The sequence below is a fragment of the Sus scrofa genome, chromosome 8, assembly GCF_000003025.6.
Source record: "Sus scrofa isolate TJ Tabasco breed Duroc chromosome 8, Sscrofa11.1, whole genome shotgun sequence".
NCBI classification, from domain to species: Eukaryota; Metazoa; Chordata; class Mammalia; order Artiodactyla; family Suidae; genus Sus; species Sus scrofa.
Genome location: NC_010450.4, coordinates 101,819,393 through 101,836,737, shown reverse-complemented (window position 1 = coordinate 101,836,737; position 17,345 = coordinate 101,819,393). Strand labels below are relative to the sequence as shown.

The following is a 17,345-nucleotide window of genomic DNA, read 5'->3' as shown; positions in this document are numbered from 1 at the left end:
GGAATGAAAGTACAGGCTAAGGGACCTGATGTTCTTGAGAAGGTAAAGGAGTTCATTCCTGCCATCTAGTAAATGGCTCTCTTCAGTCAAAACCATCACTCCTAACACAAGAAATTATAGGAAAGGGGAGAGAGAGGACTTGGATATTTTCTTCCCATGCTAAGGCTGTAGTAGGCAAATTTTCTTTCTTACAGTCATCACCAGTCACAGTGGGATAAAATATATTCTAAATTATGTAATTGTTACTACGGTTATAATACATTTTAGTTTCAGAGCAGTTACAAATCCATCTATGCCTAGCACTTAGCTATAGTAATTTATTTTTTATGTTAAGTAGAGGTGGTTACCTAATCTTTGATCAAAATAATTTCATTTGCTCTTTGCTTAAGGAATATCTTGGGTAGCACAAAATACATTTAATTCCTCACTTGAGCAAAACAGGTAGAGTGGATTAAATGTTTCTTAGGGGGAATCCCAGTTTTATTTTCCATGTTTAGCTTGTTTTTCACCTGGTACTGCTGTGTGGTTTATGACAGAAAGATGAAACATTGTGTTTAAAGATTCAGTTCTGTAGTCAGCTCGAAATACTGACTCACTTGTGTAACCTTAGATAAATTACTTAACATGTAACTTCTAGTTTTCTCATCTCTAAATGGTAGTTGTGATATTTAAATGAATAAGTATATGTAAAACTCTTAAATAGTAACTTTTTGTCACAGTAAGATTACTCCTAACCATGTCATTCTTTTCGCAGAGTGATGGCCTTCCTGCTTTGGTAACTCTGAAGAAAGGTTTAGTTGCACTGGCAAGGCAGTGGATGAAGTTTATTGTGGTGACACCAGCCTTTAAAGGAGTTAGTTTACATCGACCAGCTCAGCCCCTGAAACCTCAATCAGCTGTGGACCATGAACATGAAGATGGCCTTGGACTGGACAATGGAGGTGGTCTTCAAAGTGATACTAGTGCTGATGGAGCAGAATTTGAATTTGATGCAGGTATTTTTCTAATATATTAGCTAGATATTATGTATTTAGTAACATAATACATGTGATAATTTTAATAACTTCTGCCCCAAATTTGAAAATGTCGTGGTTTAGTTATACCAGTATGATTTGTATTAGTCCAAGTAAATAGTAATGTTGGAATCTTTACGGAGACTTGACTTTTAAATTTAGTTTTGAGAAGTAGAGTAGATTTTTTTTCTCCTAATCTGTCCAGTACAATTAGCAGACATATTTGTATAATTAGAATGCTTTGAGTGAAACTCATGAATTTCTTTTTGAAACTTATATTTGTATTTGTCTATTTATCATTCTCTCTAGCTACAGTCGTTTAAAGGAGCCTTTGAATTTTGCCTGTTTAATTCTTTTTTTTTTTTTGCTATTTCTTTGGGCCGCTCCCACGGCATATGGAGGTTCCCCGGCTAGGGGTCTAATTGGAGCTGTAGCTACTGGCCTACGCCAGAGCTACAGCAACGTGGGATCCGAGCTGCGTCTGCAACCTACACCACAGCTCACGGCAACGCCGGATCATTAACCCACTGAGCAAACGCAGGGACCGAACCTGCAACCTCATGGTTCCTAGTCGGATTCGTTAACCACTGCACCACGACGGGAACTCCATGCCTGTTTAATTCTGAATGTGTATAATGCTTTAGAGGTATGCATTCAGCCTACAAGTCTGTCACCATAGCGGCTCTTTCAGAAAACAGGTTATAGATATGCACTTCAGAAATATACATGCATACTTTAATGCTTTTTCAAAAGTTATTTTTTATTATGATGGTATGTAGTATTCAATTAAAATTTGTGATATTTCAAAAAAAATAGTAAAAAGGACCATGGAAATGGGACAGTAGTCTTAAAATTAGAGCTTTTAGAATGTTGACACATAATACTTTACCAAGCTTTTTTTAAAGTTAAAAAAAGACCTTTGTATTTAACAAATGGATATGTTATGAGAAATAGGCTGTTTTATTATTTATTTTGAAAGATTACCAGTGTACATAAAAATTGAAAGAACAATGTAGTAAACATCCCTTCTAACTATCTGCAGATGCCTAGATTAATCTGTGAACATTCTGTACTTTCTTCAGCTTAATTGAATTTTTTGTTTTGTTCTGTTTTTTGTTTTTTGTCTTTTTAGGGCCACACCTGCAGCATATGGAGGTTCCCAGGCTAGCAGTCAAATTGGAGCTATAGCTCCTGCCCTATACCACAGCCACAGCGACACAGGATCCAAGCCGTGTCTGTGTCCTACACCACAGCTCAAGTCAAAGCCAGATCCTTAACTCACTGAATGAGGCCAGGGACCTAACCTGCGTCCTCATGGATGCTAGTCAGATTTGTTTCCACTGAGCCATGACGGGAACCCTGCTGAATTGGTTTTTGATATCTATACCATTTGGGTGGCATGTCTGAAAGATTGAGTAGGAGCTATCTGTTCTTTTCTTGAGACTGAGTGAGAAGATTGGAATTTGTAGAATAAAAGAGGAGTGAATATTACAGAAGAGGCTACATTAATTTGTCAAGAAATATGAAAAATTGAGTTCAGTTATACCACCAGAAACATTGGAGTTGATATTTCAAAAAAATGATAATCCATAGTCCACTTGCTCTTTTGGACTGTTTTCAGCCACAGTCAGTGAACACACAATGCTACTGGAAGGAACAGCCAACCGGCCTCCACCTGGCAGTTCTGGACCTGTAACTGGAGCTGAGATAATGAGGAAACTTTCTAAGACTCATACCCATAGTGACTCTGCATTAAAAATAAAGGTACCTTGCTGATATTTTCTGTTACAGAGTTGATTTACAGAGAAGACCTAAACTTTTGTTATCTCAGATGTAAACATTAATCTACCCTAAATGTACAAATAGTATTTTTATTTTGAAATTAATGTGATTAGGGAGTTCCCATCATGGCGCAGCGGAAATTAATCTGACTAGGAACTATTAGGTTGCAGGTTCAATCCCTGGCCTTGCTCAGTGGGTTAAGGATCTGGCCTTGCCCTGAGCTGTGGTGTAGGTGGCAGAGGCTGCTCGGATCTGGCATTGCTGTGGCTCTGGGTATAGGCCAGCAGCAACAGCTCCAATTAGACCCCTAGCCCGAGAACCTTCATATGCTGTGGGTGCAGCCCTAAAGAGACAAAAGACCAAAAAAAAAAAAAAAAAATTAATGTAATTAGTAACTTTTCGTGTACACAGTTCTTTGAAAATTATATCAGTAGTTAGTAATTAATACTGAACAAGGACTACTTTAACTACGAAGCCTTAGGGCTCTCTTTTCAATTTATTGAATATTGTAATCTCTAAAATATAATATTGAAAATGTTTATCAGCTTATAATTATTAGTTTTAATGAGAGACCTTATAGGTAGTACATGATCAATCAACAGTTTCAGTTAGGCTGTTTCATGGTTTTAATTACTTTTTTTATTTTAAGAAATTAACCAATGCTAGATAAGACTTATGTATAAATAGCAAAGTGGTTGACTGCTACTTTAGTAGCTAGACTGCCTTGGTTTTAATCCTGCCTCTGTCACTTTGTTGCTTTGTGACTGGACAAGTTATTAAATGCACTGTTTGTCAGTTTCTTCACATGTTAAAAATGGAGAATATAATAGTAATCTCCTTCAGAAGGTTGCTGTAAGAAATAAAGTTAACACATGAAAAATACTTAGAACAATACCTGGCACATAGTAAATAACAACAAATAAATTATTTGTTTTTGTTGTGGGAATTATTTTTTGGTAGTTTCTTTTTCTTAACTGAAAACAAAAGGTAATTTGCTTTGACAGTACGGATATATAATCTTTTTTAAAAAATCTATATATAATCTTAAATTCATACCAAGAGTTCTTTCCGTAAATGGTAATTTTGACTATATTAAAATATAAAATATCTACACAGAAAAAACAATGCATTGTAAACAAAATAGGAAGACATATAACAAAGGGCTATTTTTCTAATATGTAAAGATTTCCTCCTAATCAAAAAAAGAGCACAATCAAATAGAAAATAATTAAAGGCAGTTCACAGAGAAACATACACACACACACACACACACACACACACACATACATATATGTGTACAGTTTGGACTATAAGGCTTATTCTGTTTCTGCAGTACATTTACAAAGTGAGGACACTTTAAATTCTCACTTCCTTCATCCATCTCACACCTTTTCTTCCTGGTTGATATTTTTTTCAAACCCTCCGATCATATTTAGACATTTGCTGTTAATGTTGTTCTCTCTCAGAAATGTTTTTGAACATTCCTTTGTTTATGGATTACAAAAGTCCTCCAAAATTTTGAAGTCATAAGTGCTTTGTTATAGATATCTGCTTTTCAGGATCTTTCTGTCTGCATAGTGTTTCTTTGTACTGTTTGAAACAGATCTGGAATTTTAATCTTAGCTGTTGATAGAGATAGGAAAATTCTGTAATTTTTTGGTTTTTTTCCCTCAGAGAATTGCTGGAAATTGTTTTTGGCAGATTAGAGCTCTACAGAGAATCAAGTCTTAACATAGAAATGCATTATCAAAGTACTAAGAGGAGTATATATAGTATTAAGAATTTTGGGCTAGAAGTCTTACCACCAGACTTCCTCTTCAGATTTTAAAGGGAGTTAATCATTGTTAACATTAGGTAGATGATAGTAAATGTTGTCTTTTGTTTTGTACTTTAGAGTTTAAAATCTTATTACATACACTGGAGATTCACCACAATTTCTGGTAGACACTACAGTTGTTTCAATGTGAACAATAAATAGCAGTAATAAAAACAGTATGTAGTTGTGATTGTCAGCAGTCATTTTTATGTGCATAAGAGTGAGCTCCATGTTGTGTCTTTGTAGGGCATTCACCCATATCATTCTCTGAGCTATACCAGTGGAGACACTGCCACAGATTCTCCAGTGCATGTCGGACGTCCTGGAGTGCCCATTAAGGAGAGTCCGAGGAAGGAGAGCCTACTCAGCTACCTGACTGGAAGTTTTCCAAGCTTGCACAACCTCTTGGAAGGGACTCCTCAAAGAAGTAGTGCAGCGGTGAAAAGTAGCTCCCTAACGAGAACAGGTATATCCTTAGTTTTGACAATTTGGAGTTTACTTCTATGGGGAAATTAAAAAAATAAAAACAGGACTTAAGTTTGTTTACATATATAGTTTGGTTTCATAACTTGTCTTTTGTATTACACCTTATCTTTGAAAAAGTATTTTGGGAAACTGTTCTGTTTATACCTTGTTGGTGTCTCATGCCCTTAGTTTGCATTTTTAAGTTGCAGCACTTGCTGTTACTCTCAACCTAGGGTGTTAAGGGATGCTGCCTAGACCAGCCAACAGAAAATTTCTTCCTATTATAGTAAAAATAAATTATTTATTAATGCCTTAATATCTAAGTATCAAGAACATGCAGTGAGATTAAAGACATGTAAAGAAGACATAGTTTAATCTGACTTTTCAAAAATAATTACAGGAGTTCCTATCAGGCTTAGTGGTAACGAGCCTGACTAGTATCCTTGAGGACACGGGTTCAGTCCCTGGCTTTGCTCAGTGGGTTAAGGATCCGGTGTTGCTGTGATCTGTGGCATAGGTCGCAGACCTGGATCGGGTCTGGTATTGCTGTGACTGTGGCACAGGCTGGCAGCTAAAGCTCCAATTCGACCCCTAGCCTGGGAACTTACATATGCCACAGGTCTGGCCCTAAAAAGACAAAAAAAAATTTACATAAATTACATTTTCTACTCTTTAGTACATAATCATTGCTATAATTAATAAAACTTTATTTTCAGGAAATGCAATGGCCACTGATATGTTATCTGAACACCCTTTATTATCTGAGCCATCATCTGTGAGTTTCTATAATTGGATGTCAAATGCTGTGGGTAATCGAGGAAGTGTGGTACAAGAATCTCCAGTTACAAAATCAGGACACAATAGTCTTCCAACAGGTATTGGAATCACATTATTTTACTACCTGTCTAAGAGATACATGTAAAGTTATAATGAAATACTGTTTTTCAGAGAATGCTTAAAAAAAAACTCAAATGTTTTAAGTGCTGTTTAATTGAAACGGGCCCATTTATGAAATACTTTTTGGAAATCTTGCAGTTGAGAGAGTTGTAAGCCATCCCTCAGTGTTCTTATGAAAAGGCAGATATATTAAATGTGAGACTGTATATAATTTAAAGAGTTTAAAACTTGCATTTAATGTGGCTGGTTTAATTTTCAAAACACTAAAAGGAGGTAAAAAAGAAACACTAAGTCAGAGTTCCCACTTTGGCTCAGGTTAAGAACCTGATGTTGTCTCTGTGAGGCTGTGGGTTCGATCCCCGGCCTAGCTTAGTGGATTACGTATCTGGTGTTGCTACAAGCTGTGGCATAGGTCGCACATGCGGCTCGGATCCTTTGTTTCTGTGGCTGTGTTGTAGGCCTGCAGCTGTGGCTCTGATTTGACCCCTAGCCCTGGAACTTCCATATGCTGCAGGTGCGGCTGTAAAAAAGAAAAATTTTTTAAAAATACAAAATATAACTACAATATCATGTACCTACAATTCAGAAAATATTTTCAGCTTATCCAGATTCCTCAGAGAATCTAGGAAGAGTATATAAACTAGGATTTATATACTGTTTATGGTTACTGAAATATTTAATTAAATCTGCAGGTGTACTAAAAGGAGTAAAATATGATTCTTGCCCTTAGGGAGAAAGACAAATGAGGAAAAATTATTAATTAAGAAAAATAATTATAAGTAGCAAGAGAACAGGCAGGAAATTCACAAGAAAGTATTGGTGACTGGTTCCAGTAACATAAATGGAGCTACCCTTTCTTCTATTTTTTTCCTATTTATCCAAATTTACTTGATGACTGTACTATTTTTCATGTAAAATGCATATATATTTTTAAATCATTTCCCCAATACAATTTTTTTTCTACTGTACAGCATGGTAACCCAGTTACACATACATATATACATTCTTTTTTGTCACATTCCCTCTTGCACTGTTGGTGGGAATGTAAGCTGGTACAACCACTATGGAGAACAGTATGGAGGTACCTTAGACATCTATACATAGAACTACCATATGACCCAGCAATCCCACTCTTGGGCATATATATTTTTTAAACGTTGTGTGAACTAGTTTGATCCTAGTTACTGAGGGCAACTGAAATTAATCAGGGTAACAGCTGTTTGGATCACTTGTAAATTCTATTCGGACGAAAATATGAAATTATTGAAAGTGGTTGACATGTGACTACCTACTCAGTCCCCCTCCACCTTTTTCTGTTTTTTGTTTTTTGGTTGTTTTTTTTTTTTTTTGCTAGTGTGTGGACCACTTTTGAATCTGAAACCAATCTTAATTCTGACTATAAGAACACTTAATACATGCGAGTTCTTGGTATTGGCCCTTGGTTGAAGATAGAAGGATGATGCTTCTACCAGCTTTCAGCACTTTTCTGAGCTAGTCTCACTACACAGAGTTTAAATTTCAAGAGAACCAGAGGGAACATTTTCTTTCTATCATAGGTCCTTTGCCCTATGGAGTTAGAGGATAAAGTTTCTACAAAAGAAGGAAATAGTGCCATTTCAGTTTTGTTCTGCCTGAGAAAAGCATACTTGGGGAAAAATTTATATGTGGGATTCTATGTCACCTATGATTCCTGCCCTGCTGCAGCTGCTTTGGTAGCTCTGCTGTTTTCTAGTTCTGTTCCTCATTGCAAAGCTAATGGGATATCAAATACTTTTCAAGTATCTTAAGCCCTAAAGTTTTATATCTTGGACTTACTGGCTCTAGTACATACTTGTATGTACTTGGATGTCTAATATATTCTGAAAATTCAGCTTAATTTCATTTTTTTATTAATAAATCATGTCTGTATAATAACCTGAAAGTTTTTTTTTTTCCGTTCTCAATTTAAATGGTCTGGTAATATGATTATATTACAGGTTTCATAAGTTTACTTTGCTGTGCCCTTTTATGTTGTTTTCATTTCCCAATAATATAGATTTTATTTTTGTACACTTACTGTTAGGTGTTGCACCCAACCTTCCTACAATACCCTCGGCATCGGATTTCAACACTGTCTTATCTAGTGACCAGAATACTTTGGATGGGACACATTCTCAACATAGCACTAGTCAGGATGATGTGGCAGGTGTAGAAGAAGCCAATCAAGGATTTCCTGCTGTACAGCTTGCTGATGCTCAGGTGAGCCAGTCTTTTTCCCCTAATTATAATTACCCCTTATTAGGCAGTACTTAGCAGCTGGAACCATCATGTATGTGCACCTTGGAATTCTAGTGAAAATTTTTTTTCCTTGCCTGTCCGCCTAAAAATTTTGTGAAAAAAGGAGGAACCTTTTAAAAAGTACATGGGTTAGAGTTCCCATCATGGCTCAGTGGTAAACGAATCTGACTAGCATCCATGAGGACACAGGTTTGATGCCTGGCTCTCTCAGAGAGTTAAGGATTTGGCATTGCCGTGAGCTGTAGTATAGGTCCAAGATGCTGTTTGGATCCTCTGTTACTGTGGCTGTGGTGTGTAGGCCAGCAGCTACAGCTCTAATTCAACCCCTAGCTTGAGAACTTCCATATGCTGCAGGTGCGGCCCTAAAAAGACAAAAACAAACAAACAAAAAGTACATGGGTTAATTATAAGTACAAATTAAGCATCTGTATTAAATCAAAGAGTGCCATATAGTTAGTTTTATCATAAAGCAACGTTTTTGTTATTGGGAGACAGAGATTGGCTAAATAACATGACTAGAAAATTAAATTTAATCACTTTTATTTCCTGTAGTCTTTAGTACTGTGTTAAGACTTGAGTGAGCAATGGAGAGGCATTGAAGATTTTAGAGCAGAGGAATAAAGTGCCTAGAACTGTATGTGTAGAAATATTACATGGGTAGTAGTGTGTTAGATGGATGGAAGTGGAGAAACTAGAGGTGAAAAGATGAGTTAATGAAATAGTTCACACAAGTGTAATGAAACTTTTAGCTTATTAGATGATTATGGCTTTGATAAAGTAAAGGAGAAATATTTGTGGAGATGTTACTTAATTGACTAAATGTAGAAAGTGGGGTACGAAATCCTTTGAAATGTACATTTTAGTTTGAGTGACCAGAAGGCAAGTGGGGGAGTGAAATACGAATATTAAGAGGAGTTATTTTTTTCAGATTGAAAGAGGACTTGAGCATATTTATGTACCTGAGGGGAATTAGGAAACTCCTGATTTAAAAAAAAAAAAAAAAGGAAAAAAGGGTAAACTGATAGAGAAAGATGAGAAGTGTTGCAATTTAGAGTCATTTATAGAGAGGGATGCTTTTAGACATAAAAAGCAGATTTTCTTCTGAGAATTTTGGGATGGCAATAAGGATAGTTCCTAACTGTACAGATAAGTTAGCAAATTTGTCGCTTCACTTTTCTCTCACAAGAGGAGGTGATTTATGTTAAAAAATGTGTCAGGCACTTTTAAATTTTCTTGAGATTTACTTCACTAATACATTGGAGTAGATTTTAGGGACTCACTTTTTTTAAAGAGAAAGGGAATAAATATATTTTTGTTTGTGTGGGCCTGTATACATATCCATTGTATTTATTAGAATCTAATATGCTTTTTTAGCGATAACTATAATATTTTACATGTAATATTCTAAACTCTGCCAGAGACATTATCATTAAATAACACAACAAATAAACCGTGTAAGGTGATTTAGATAGATGAAAAGGTTGGAGTGAATGTGAACGAGAGCTTACCACATACCCCCAGAACAATTGCCAGCTAGTACTGAGAGTCTAGTTATTTAGGTTAGTAGTAGTGAACACAGTGATATCATTTCCTCTCATTGTCCTTAGCAGCTCATCTATAGGAGTAGAAGAGGATTGATCCAAAGCAGATGTAGCAAGAAAAATGAGGTGATGAGATGTAAGTTGTTAAAATGGAGTTCAAGCCAAGATTGGCAGGGGTTGGGGGAAAGGAAATGATATCACTTGAAACATAGCATTGGTTATCTACATGGTCAAGGAAGTCATTCAAGATGAGAAACTGGGATAGAAGAGAAGAGAACCCAGGTCGTGGTGGGTTTGGAGGAGGCATAAATGGATGACAAAGATTAGGAAAGGTAGAGTGTGGAGTGTGGTTTGAACTTGAAGAGGGAACAGTTTTTCCATTAGGACTAAAGAGAAAATCTAAGAAAGAATAAGCCAAGCAAATATATAAGGGAAAGAAAAGTTCTGAGTTTCCAGTGTAGGTGAAATTGTTTGAAATCTCTCATTCCAGGCCTTCAGACCTTCACAAGAGTACAAACAAATGAGAAGACTGAGAGACAAGTGAAAATGTGGACTTGGGTCTCATTGCGTAAATGGCACTTGTCCGTTTTGATCGAATTTTTAAGCTTTAGGAAAAGATCACTAAGTGAGAATGTGCAGTGAAGAGTTAAAAGGGGGTCAGGAAAAGCATTGGATAGATAGCACCTAAATTTAGCCTGTGGAAGGAGGAAAAGGGACCATTTAGCTAAGAATGAATAGTCAACAATTGTAGTGATCAGCTGTTGAGTACATATAGTTGCTTGTCTCTGGGTGCTCTCTTAGTGACTATAAAATTAATTTAGCTAGATGTTTAGTCTAGCTAAATTAGTCTTATAGTCTCAGCATATATGATATGTAAAGGAAGTTCTTTGTCAGAAAATGAATGTTAAATGACTTTTATAGCCAAGGGATACCACTTAAAAATAGATCAGATAGTTATAGCATATGTATCACAGGAAATTGATCAACTTTTGTGAAGCTTTTATACCAGATTTTTATAGAAACACAGTATTCATGCCTTTTTTAAAAGTAAGAAGTAGAATGATTTAAACTAATTCATAATTTTATTTGCCTTGTACTTTTACTCAAGCAAGATCAAAGAATCTTTGTCCTTATGATTAATTTGAGGATGAGTGACACATAGTAGGTGATCAAAAATACTGTTAACTTTTTAAGTAAAATTAGAGCTATACCTACTATACAAAACCTTTCTTTTTCTTTGACACTACAGTAATAATATGTACTGAGGTAAAGTGTAAGAAAAAAGCCACAGTAAATGATGAATTATAAATTGAACTACTACAAATGTCATGTCTTTTAGGTTGTTTTCAAACCTCTTCTGAGTCATACAGGGATTCAGTCACAGGATGCAATGCCACTTTGCTACCGAATGTACTTTGGGGAACACCTTTCATTTTCGGGAACTTTGGACTGCCTTAGAGCAGATATCGTGGATTCAGACACAGCCAAGGAGAGAAAAGGCAAAAGAGCAAGAAGGTATCTTGAATTGCTGATGTTTTTATGTAAAACTTTGTACAAAAGTTATAATACCTGTTTTTTTAACTTTGCTTTCATCTCATGCTGATGTGGAAATAATTTTAATGACTTAATGAGAAGATAATTTTAACTTAACAGAAATAGTAGCCACATTTTCTTAATAACCTGTTTATGACTAGTTTCTGAGGCTTATTTTTAGGCATATTTTTATAAGATTTTAGCATACTCAGGAGGGTCAGCCAAAGCACCTATGTTGATATATACACTTATAATTTATTTACTGGTGCATAGTTTAATTTTTATGATCTTATGGGCTTTAATTTTATATTTTATCCTTAGAATTTATCCCTAACCTCCTTTCTGAGTTGACTTGTAGTAGGTTGTATTTTCTGGGGAATAGAATCGAGGTCATGTGAGTATAGCCATCAAAAACGTACATAAAAATACTAAATATAGCATGATAAAAAGAACCATCCTTTACTGCCATTCTTTATCATCACAGGTAGCTCTTCAGTTTCTTTACTGCTTTAGTAGGAAATAATATCTGCACTAAAAAGATTTGACTAATTTTTTTTGAACTTGGAATTTTCCAAGTTGGATGGTCTTGGTACAGTTTATAGGAAGAGTTATTTGCAACTATCTTGATTTTTTTCCAATTTCTGCTTTAGCAAGCTGGTATATTAAGAGTAAAATGCACATATATCCAACATATAGCTAAGTGAAATTTATTTTTCATTGGAATTAGACTATTTAAAACATAATTTTAGCAAAATCAGTTATAGAAAATTTCATGGCAATTTTGTATAGAAAGATATATCTTTCATAAATTTTGTTTTAGGTGTAAATATCTTAGGATTTCCAGTGACACAGGAACATAAAAATTGCATTGTTTTTTTTTCCACTAAACACAAAATAGTCCTTGCTTTTCACAGTAGTGTGGTACTGTAAGAATGACTATGCAAGCTGAAATACTACAGGTATGACCTTGGTGATGATTAAGATGAATGGGGAAAAATTACCTTTGTTTTGTGACCTGGAAAAATGTTTGTCAAACATTAAAAATTCTCTTACTGTTCATTGTAACTGTGTAGGATTATAAAGAATATGGTCAAACTAATAGTTTGTTCATATAATTTAAAACATTAGAAACATTGAAAATTAAAGTATTTTCTTTCTTATTTTCTTTCTTTCTTAAAAACTCATCAAAGGGTAGTTTGTATAGTTCTTGCCATTTTATCATCGTGTAACTTACAACACAGAATGAACATCTTTTCTGTGCCTTGGCAAATGTCATACTTGATTCTCAGTATTGATCAGTGCCCAGTATTTTACCTTTGTACTTTCAGTGTCATGAAGTATCTTTAAGATATCTTTTTACGAGGAAGTTTTTTGGCCACATCACTTTTCCTTGGGATATCTTTGTCCTTTTTGTCACAACCATTTCCTCTCTGTGCCAGTAAGTTTACCGAGTTGCTCTAGCTGCATAACTAGAATTTCTACAACAGAGGAATTGTCAACATTTTCTTTTTTTTTTCCCTTTTCTGTCTTTTCTAGGGTGGTTCCTGCAGCACATGGAGGTTCCCAGGCTAGGGGTCTAATCAGAGCTGTAGCCACCAGCCTACATCACAGCCACAGCAACGCAGGATCTCCGAGCCTCGTCTGCAACCAACACCACAGCTCACGGCAATGCCGCATCCTTAACCCACTGAGCAAGGCCAGGGATCGAACCCGCAACCTCATGGTTCCTAGTTGGATTCGTTAACCACTGAGCCATGATGGGAACTCCCAACATTTTCATACTAAGTTTTTTCTTCTATAACTCCATTTACTTTTTTAAAATTTAATTTTTATTGAGGTAACATTGATTTATATCATTATGTAGGTTTCATGTGTACAACATTATATTTCTACTTCTGTATATACCACTGTGTGCTCACTACCAAAGGTTTAGTTTCCTTTTGTCACCATACAGGTGATCCCCAATTTGCCCTCCCCCCCTTACTCTCAGCCCCTTCTTCTGTGGGGCCACTACTTTGTTCTCTTTATCTGTGTGTTTGTTTTTGTTTGGTTTGGTTGAAATCATATGGTATTTGTCGTTCTCTGACTTATTTCACTTAGCATAATGCCCTCAAGGTCCATCAGTGTTGTCACATACGGCAAGATTTCATCTTCATCTCTTTCTCTCTCTGTCTTTTTTTGTTTGTTTGTTTGTTTTTTGTTTTTTTTTCTTTTTTTTTTTTTTTTGCTTTTTAGGGCCGTACCTGTGGCGTATGGAAGTTCCCAGGCTAGGGATCAGATCAGAGCTGCAGCTGCTGGCCTGCACCACAGCAACACTGGTCACCTTTTTTATGCTGAGTGGTATTGGAGTGTGTGTGTGTGTGTGTGTGTGTGTGTGTGTGTGTGTACACACCACATCTTTGTTCATTGATGGGCACTTAGGTTCTTTTCATAACTTGGCTTTTGTAAATGCCATGATGAAAATATGGATGCATGTATCTTTTTGAATAAGTGTTTTGTATTCTCTGGGTAAATACCCAGAAGTAGGATAGCTGGCTCACAAGGCAGTTCTTGTCTTAATTTTGGGGTGAATATCTGTATTGTATTCCATAGTGGTGCACCAATTTATATTCCCACCAGCAGTGTACGAGGACTCCCTTTTCTCCACATCCTTGCCAATAGTTGTTATTTCTTATCTTTCTGATGATAGGTATTCTGACAGACGTGAGGTGATACCTTATTTTGTTTTTTATTTATATTTCTCTAATAATTAGTGGTGTTAAACATCTTTTCATGTGCCTGTTGGCCATCTATATATATAATTTGGAAAAATATCTATTTAGATCTTCTGCCCATTTTTAAACTTTTTTTTTAATTGTTCTTTAAATATTCCTCTTATCAGATATATCATTTGCAAAGATCTTTTCCCATTCAGTAGGTCATCTTTTCATTTTGTTGATGGCTTCCTTTGCTGTGCAGAAGCTTTTAATTTGATGTAGTTCCATTAGTTTATTTTTACTTTTGTTTCTTTTGCCTCAGGAAGTATATCAGAAAGGTCTTGCAAAGACCAATGTCAAAGAGTATATTGCCAGAGTTTTCTTACAGGAGTTTTCTGATTTCATGTCTTACATTGAAGTCTTTAGTCATTTGAGTAGGTTTTTGGGTGTGGTGTGAGGTAGTGGTCTAGTTTCTTTCTTTTCTTTTTTTTTCTTTTTGAATCTGACTGTCCAGTTCTCCCCACACCATTTATTGAAGAGCCTGTCCTTCTCTATTGTATGTTCTTTGCTTCTTTATCATGAACTAATTTTCTGCATATGTGTAGGTTTATTTCTTGGCTTTCAGTTCTGTTCCGTTGATCTATGTATATCTGTTTTTCTGCCAATACCATTCTGTTTTGATTAATTTTGTAATATAGGATTATGGTGCCTCCAGCTTTGTTCTTTTTTTTGTCAGGATTGCTTTGGCTATTTGGGATCTTTTGTAGTTCTGTGTAAATTTTAGAATTCTTTGTCCTGTTGCAGTGAAAAATGTTATTGTGATTTTGATAAGGATTGTGTTGAATCTGTAGATTGCTTTAGGTAACATGGACATTTTAACAGTGTTAATTCTTGTGGTCTATTAGTACAGAATATCTTCCTCTTTATTCGTGTCTTCAGTTTCAACACTGTCTTATAGTTTTTGGTGTACAGGTCTTTCATGCCCTTGGTTTAATATATTCCTAGGTAATTTATTCTTTTTGTTTTGATTGTAAATGGGGTCGTTTTCTTAATTTCTCTTTCTGTTAACTCACTGTTAGCATATAGAAAGAAGATAACAAAGTTTTAAGTGTTTATTTTATACCCTGTGACTTTCCATTTACTTCTAATTGAATTTCATCACCAGTATTATCATTTTTCTGTTTTGTTGCACTTTCATCTTTGCTGTCCAGTTCTCTCTTGATTAACCATTTTTCTAAAATGTCATATGAATTTATCACAAGAAGGCAGTACAACTACATGCTCTACTGTCTGTGTGTAAAATGAATAACAAATGTGCATTGAGCAATCACTGACAGACTGGCAGAAGTGATGTGCCTGGTCAATGACTATGAGTTATATCTATTATTTATATAGTGATTTGTGGACCAAAGAGCTAGCAACAAGTTTATACTATATGCTGTTACTCACAGTGAATTATAAATAAAATTTGAACCATGTTTTTGGGGTCTAGTGTTACTTAACTGTAAATTTTGGTAACTGAAGTCCATTCCATTGGAATCATCAAATCCAGACACTGAAACATTAATGCCTGCTTATGCTCCTTGATTAGAGTTTAAAATTCTTAGTTAAATTTGTATTTCTAGTTGCAGTAGCCAACTTTCATATACATGTATTTTTAATAATGTATATAATATACATTAAAATGTAAAATATATAAAATGGTGTGTATATACATATAGTATATGTATCATCATAAATATAATTAGGTTATGCATAATTATATAATATGATTAAATACATTAGATTATATTGCCAGCAGGCTACACCTTCATCTGACCACACATCGCTTTTTATGTTCCCAGAGAAATTCTTCAAGTGCCTTTGAACTTACTGTCTTTGGTCTAGCCGAACCTAACATTCCTTTTAATTTTTCTATGCTCACACCAGCTCTGAGTGTTCTACATTTCTATTAGTAGCTATGGTTTTGCTTTTGTTTCTCAGATCTCCTTTGTCACAGTATATGTTTCCTGGTCATTGATTTCAGTCCTATCAGGGCTTTTTTTTTTTTTTGTAGCACATTGTCCATTCTGCTAATTATTATACATTACTGTTGGATTTTTGCCTTCTTGTGTAAACATGTTTAACTCTCTTAGCCTATGAAGCCAGAAAAAATTATTAAATCATTTAACATAGGTCCTGGCATGTAGTAAGTCCTCAGAAATATTAGTTTTCTTATATCTTTGCTGTCTCCAATTAAAGTAGTTGAAAATATTAGTGACTTAATATATATTTAATTTTATTTTTAGTTTTAACCTGTCTGGCTGATTTGCCTTAAATGACTGCTTCATTAAATGCCCAGATTTTTTTTTTTTTAACTTGGATCTCTTTAAGACTTTCTTGCCTCTCTTACATGTTTTCAGTTCTTCTTTTTGCAGACGTGGATTATTTTAATCTCTTTTGAGTCTCTCTCCTATATGTTCTAATTCTCATAATCTAGTTTTTCCTTCTCTGCACACTTAGCATTGATTGTAGGCTTTTTCTGAGCTTATACCTTTTCTTGAATTATACTACAAAATGGAATTTTTATTAAATACTGATATTCATTAAGGAATTATGAGTCTCTTAATTATAAATTCTTGAAGTTAAATTGAGAACATCAAAGCTACTTTGGGGTTTTTTGTTGTTCAATAGAAAAAAATACCCTGTTTAATTTGACCTACACATTCGTATTTTACATGGAAGAAAAGGGGGAAAAATACCTTTTTATAGTTTTGGTGCTTGAGGGTTATTGTAATTAGTAGTTGGTTTATGGAAATCTGAGATATTTTGACTTTTTTTATACATTTATACATTTTTTTATACTTTTACCTGAAAATTTTTATATAAGCAGAGGATTTGCCACATTAATTTCTGTATAGGTTTTAAGTTCTGTTGTGTGCATTTCTCATATTTCAGTTGCTTTTCTCAGCACTTTTTCTTTGTTTTTTTTATTTTTTTTTGAATGATTTATTTATTTTTGGCCACGCTTACAGCATGTGAAAGTTCCTGGACCTAGGATTAAACCTATGCCACAGCAGTGACAACGTTGAATCCTTAAATTAAACCCCATATATTTAAGAGAAGAGGAGAGACTGGTTAAGGGAGGTATTCTAGTTGACCTTTTATTGACTTTAAATTCTGATACCATTGGGGTGTGTATTCAGATGGCAAGAAAAATTGTTTTATCATTTCACTAAAATCATTAATGCAAGTCTGATTTTGACTAGTTATAGATTAAGATCAGAAGGAAGACTTAAGGTCCAGTTTCAACTTAGGAAAAAGCGTATTCTACTTAATTTCTTAC

The 17,345-nt window shown here is 34.9% G+C and overlaps 1 protein-coding gene across 19 annotated transcripts in view; it reads left to right on the top strand.

The window, feature by feature from the left end:
• KIAA1109 (KIAA1109 ortholog) overlaps positions 1-17,345 on the top strand; it is a 200,129-nt gene that overhangs the window by 100,475 nt on the left and 82,309 nt on the right. For all 19 annotated transcript variants that reach the window (XR_002346813.1, XR_002346814.1, XM_021101630.1 and 16 more), the window contains 6 exons: positions 755-995; positions 2,635-2,777; positions 4,858-5,077; positions 5,793-5,951; positions 8,036-8,211; positions 11,131-11,306. Coding sequence is in view for 17 of the 19 variants with exons in the window: in XM_021101630.1 (XP_020957289.1) it covers positions 755-995; positions 2,635-2,777; positions 4,858-5,077; positions 5,793-5,951; positions 8,036-8,211; positions 11,131-11,306 (1,115 nt within the window). In the remaining 2 variants the exon portion in view is untranslated. The remainder of the gene's footprint in view (positions 1-754; positions 996-2,634; positions 2,778-4,857; positions 5,078-5,792; positions 5,952-8,035; positions 8,212-11,130; positions 11,307-17,345) is intronic.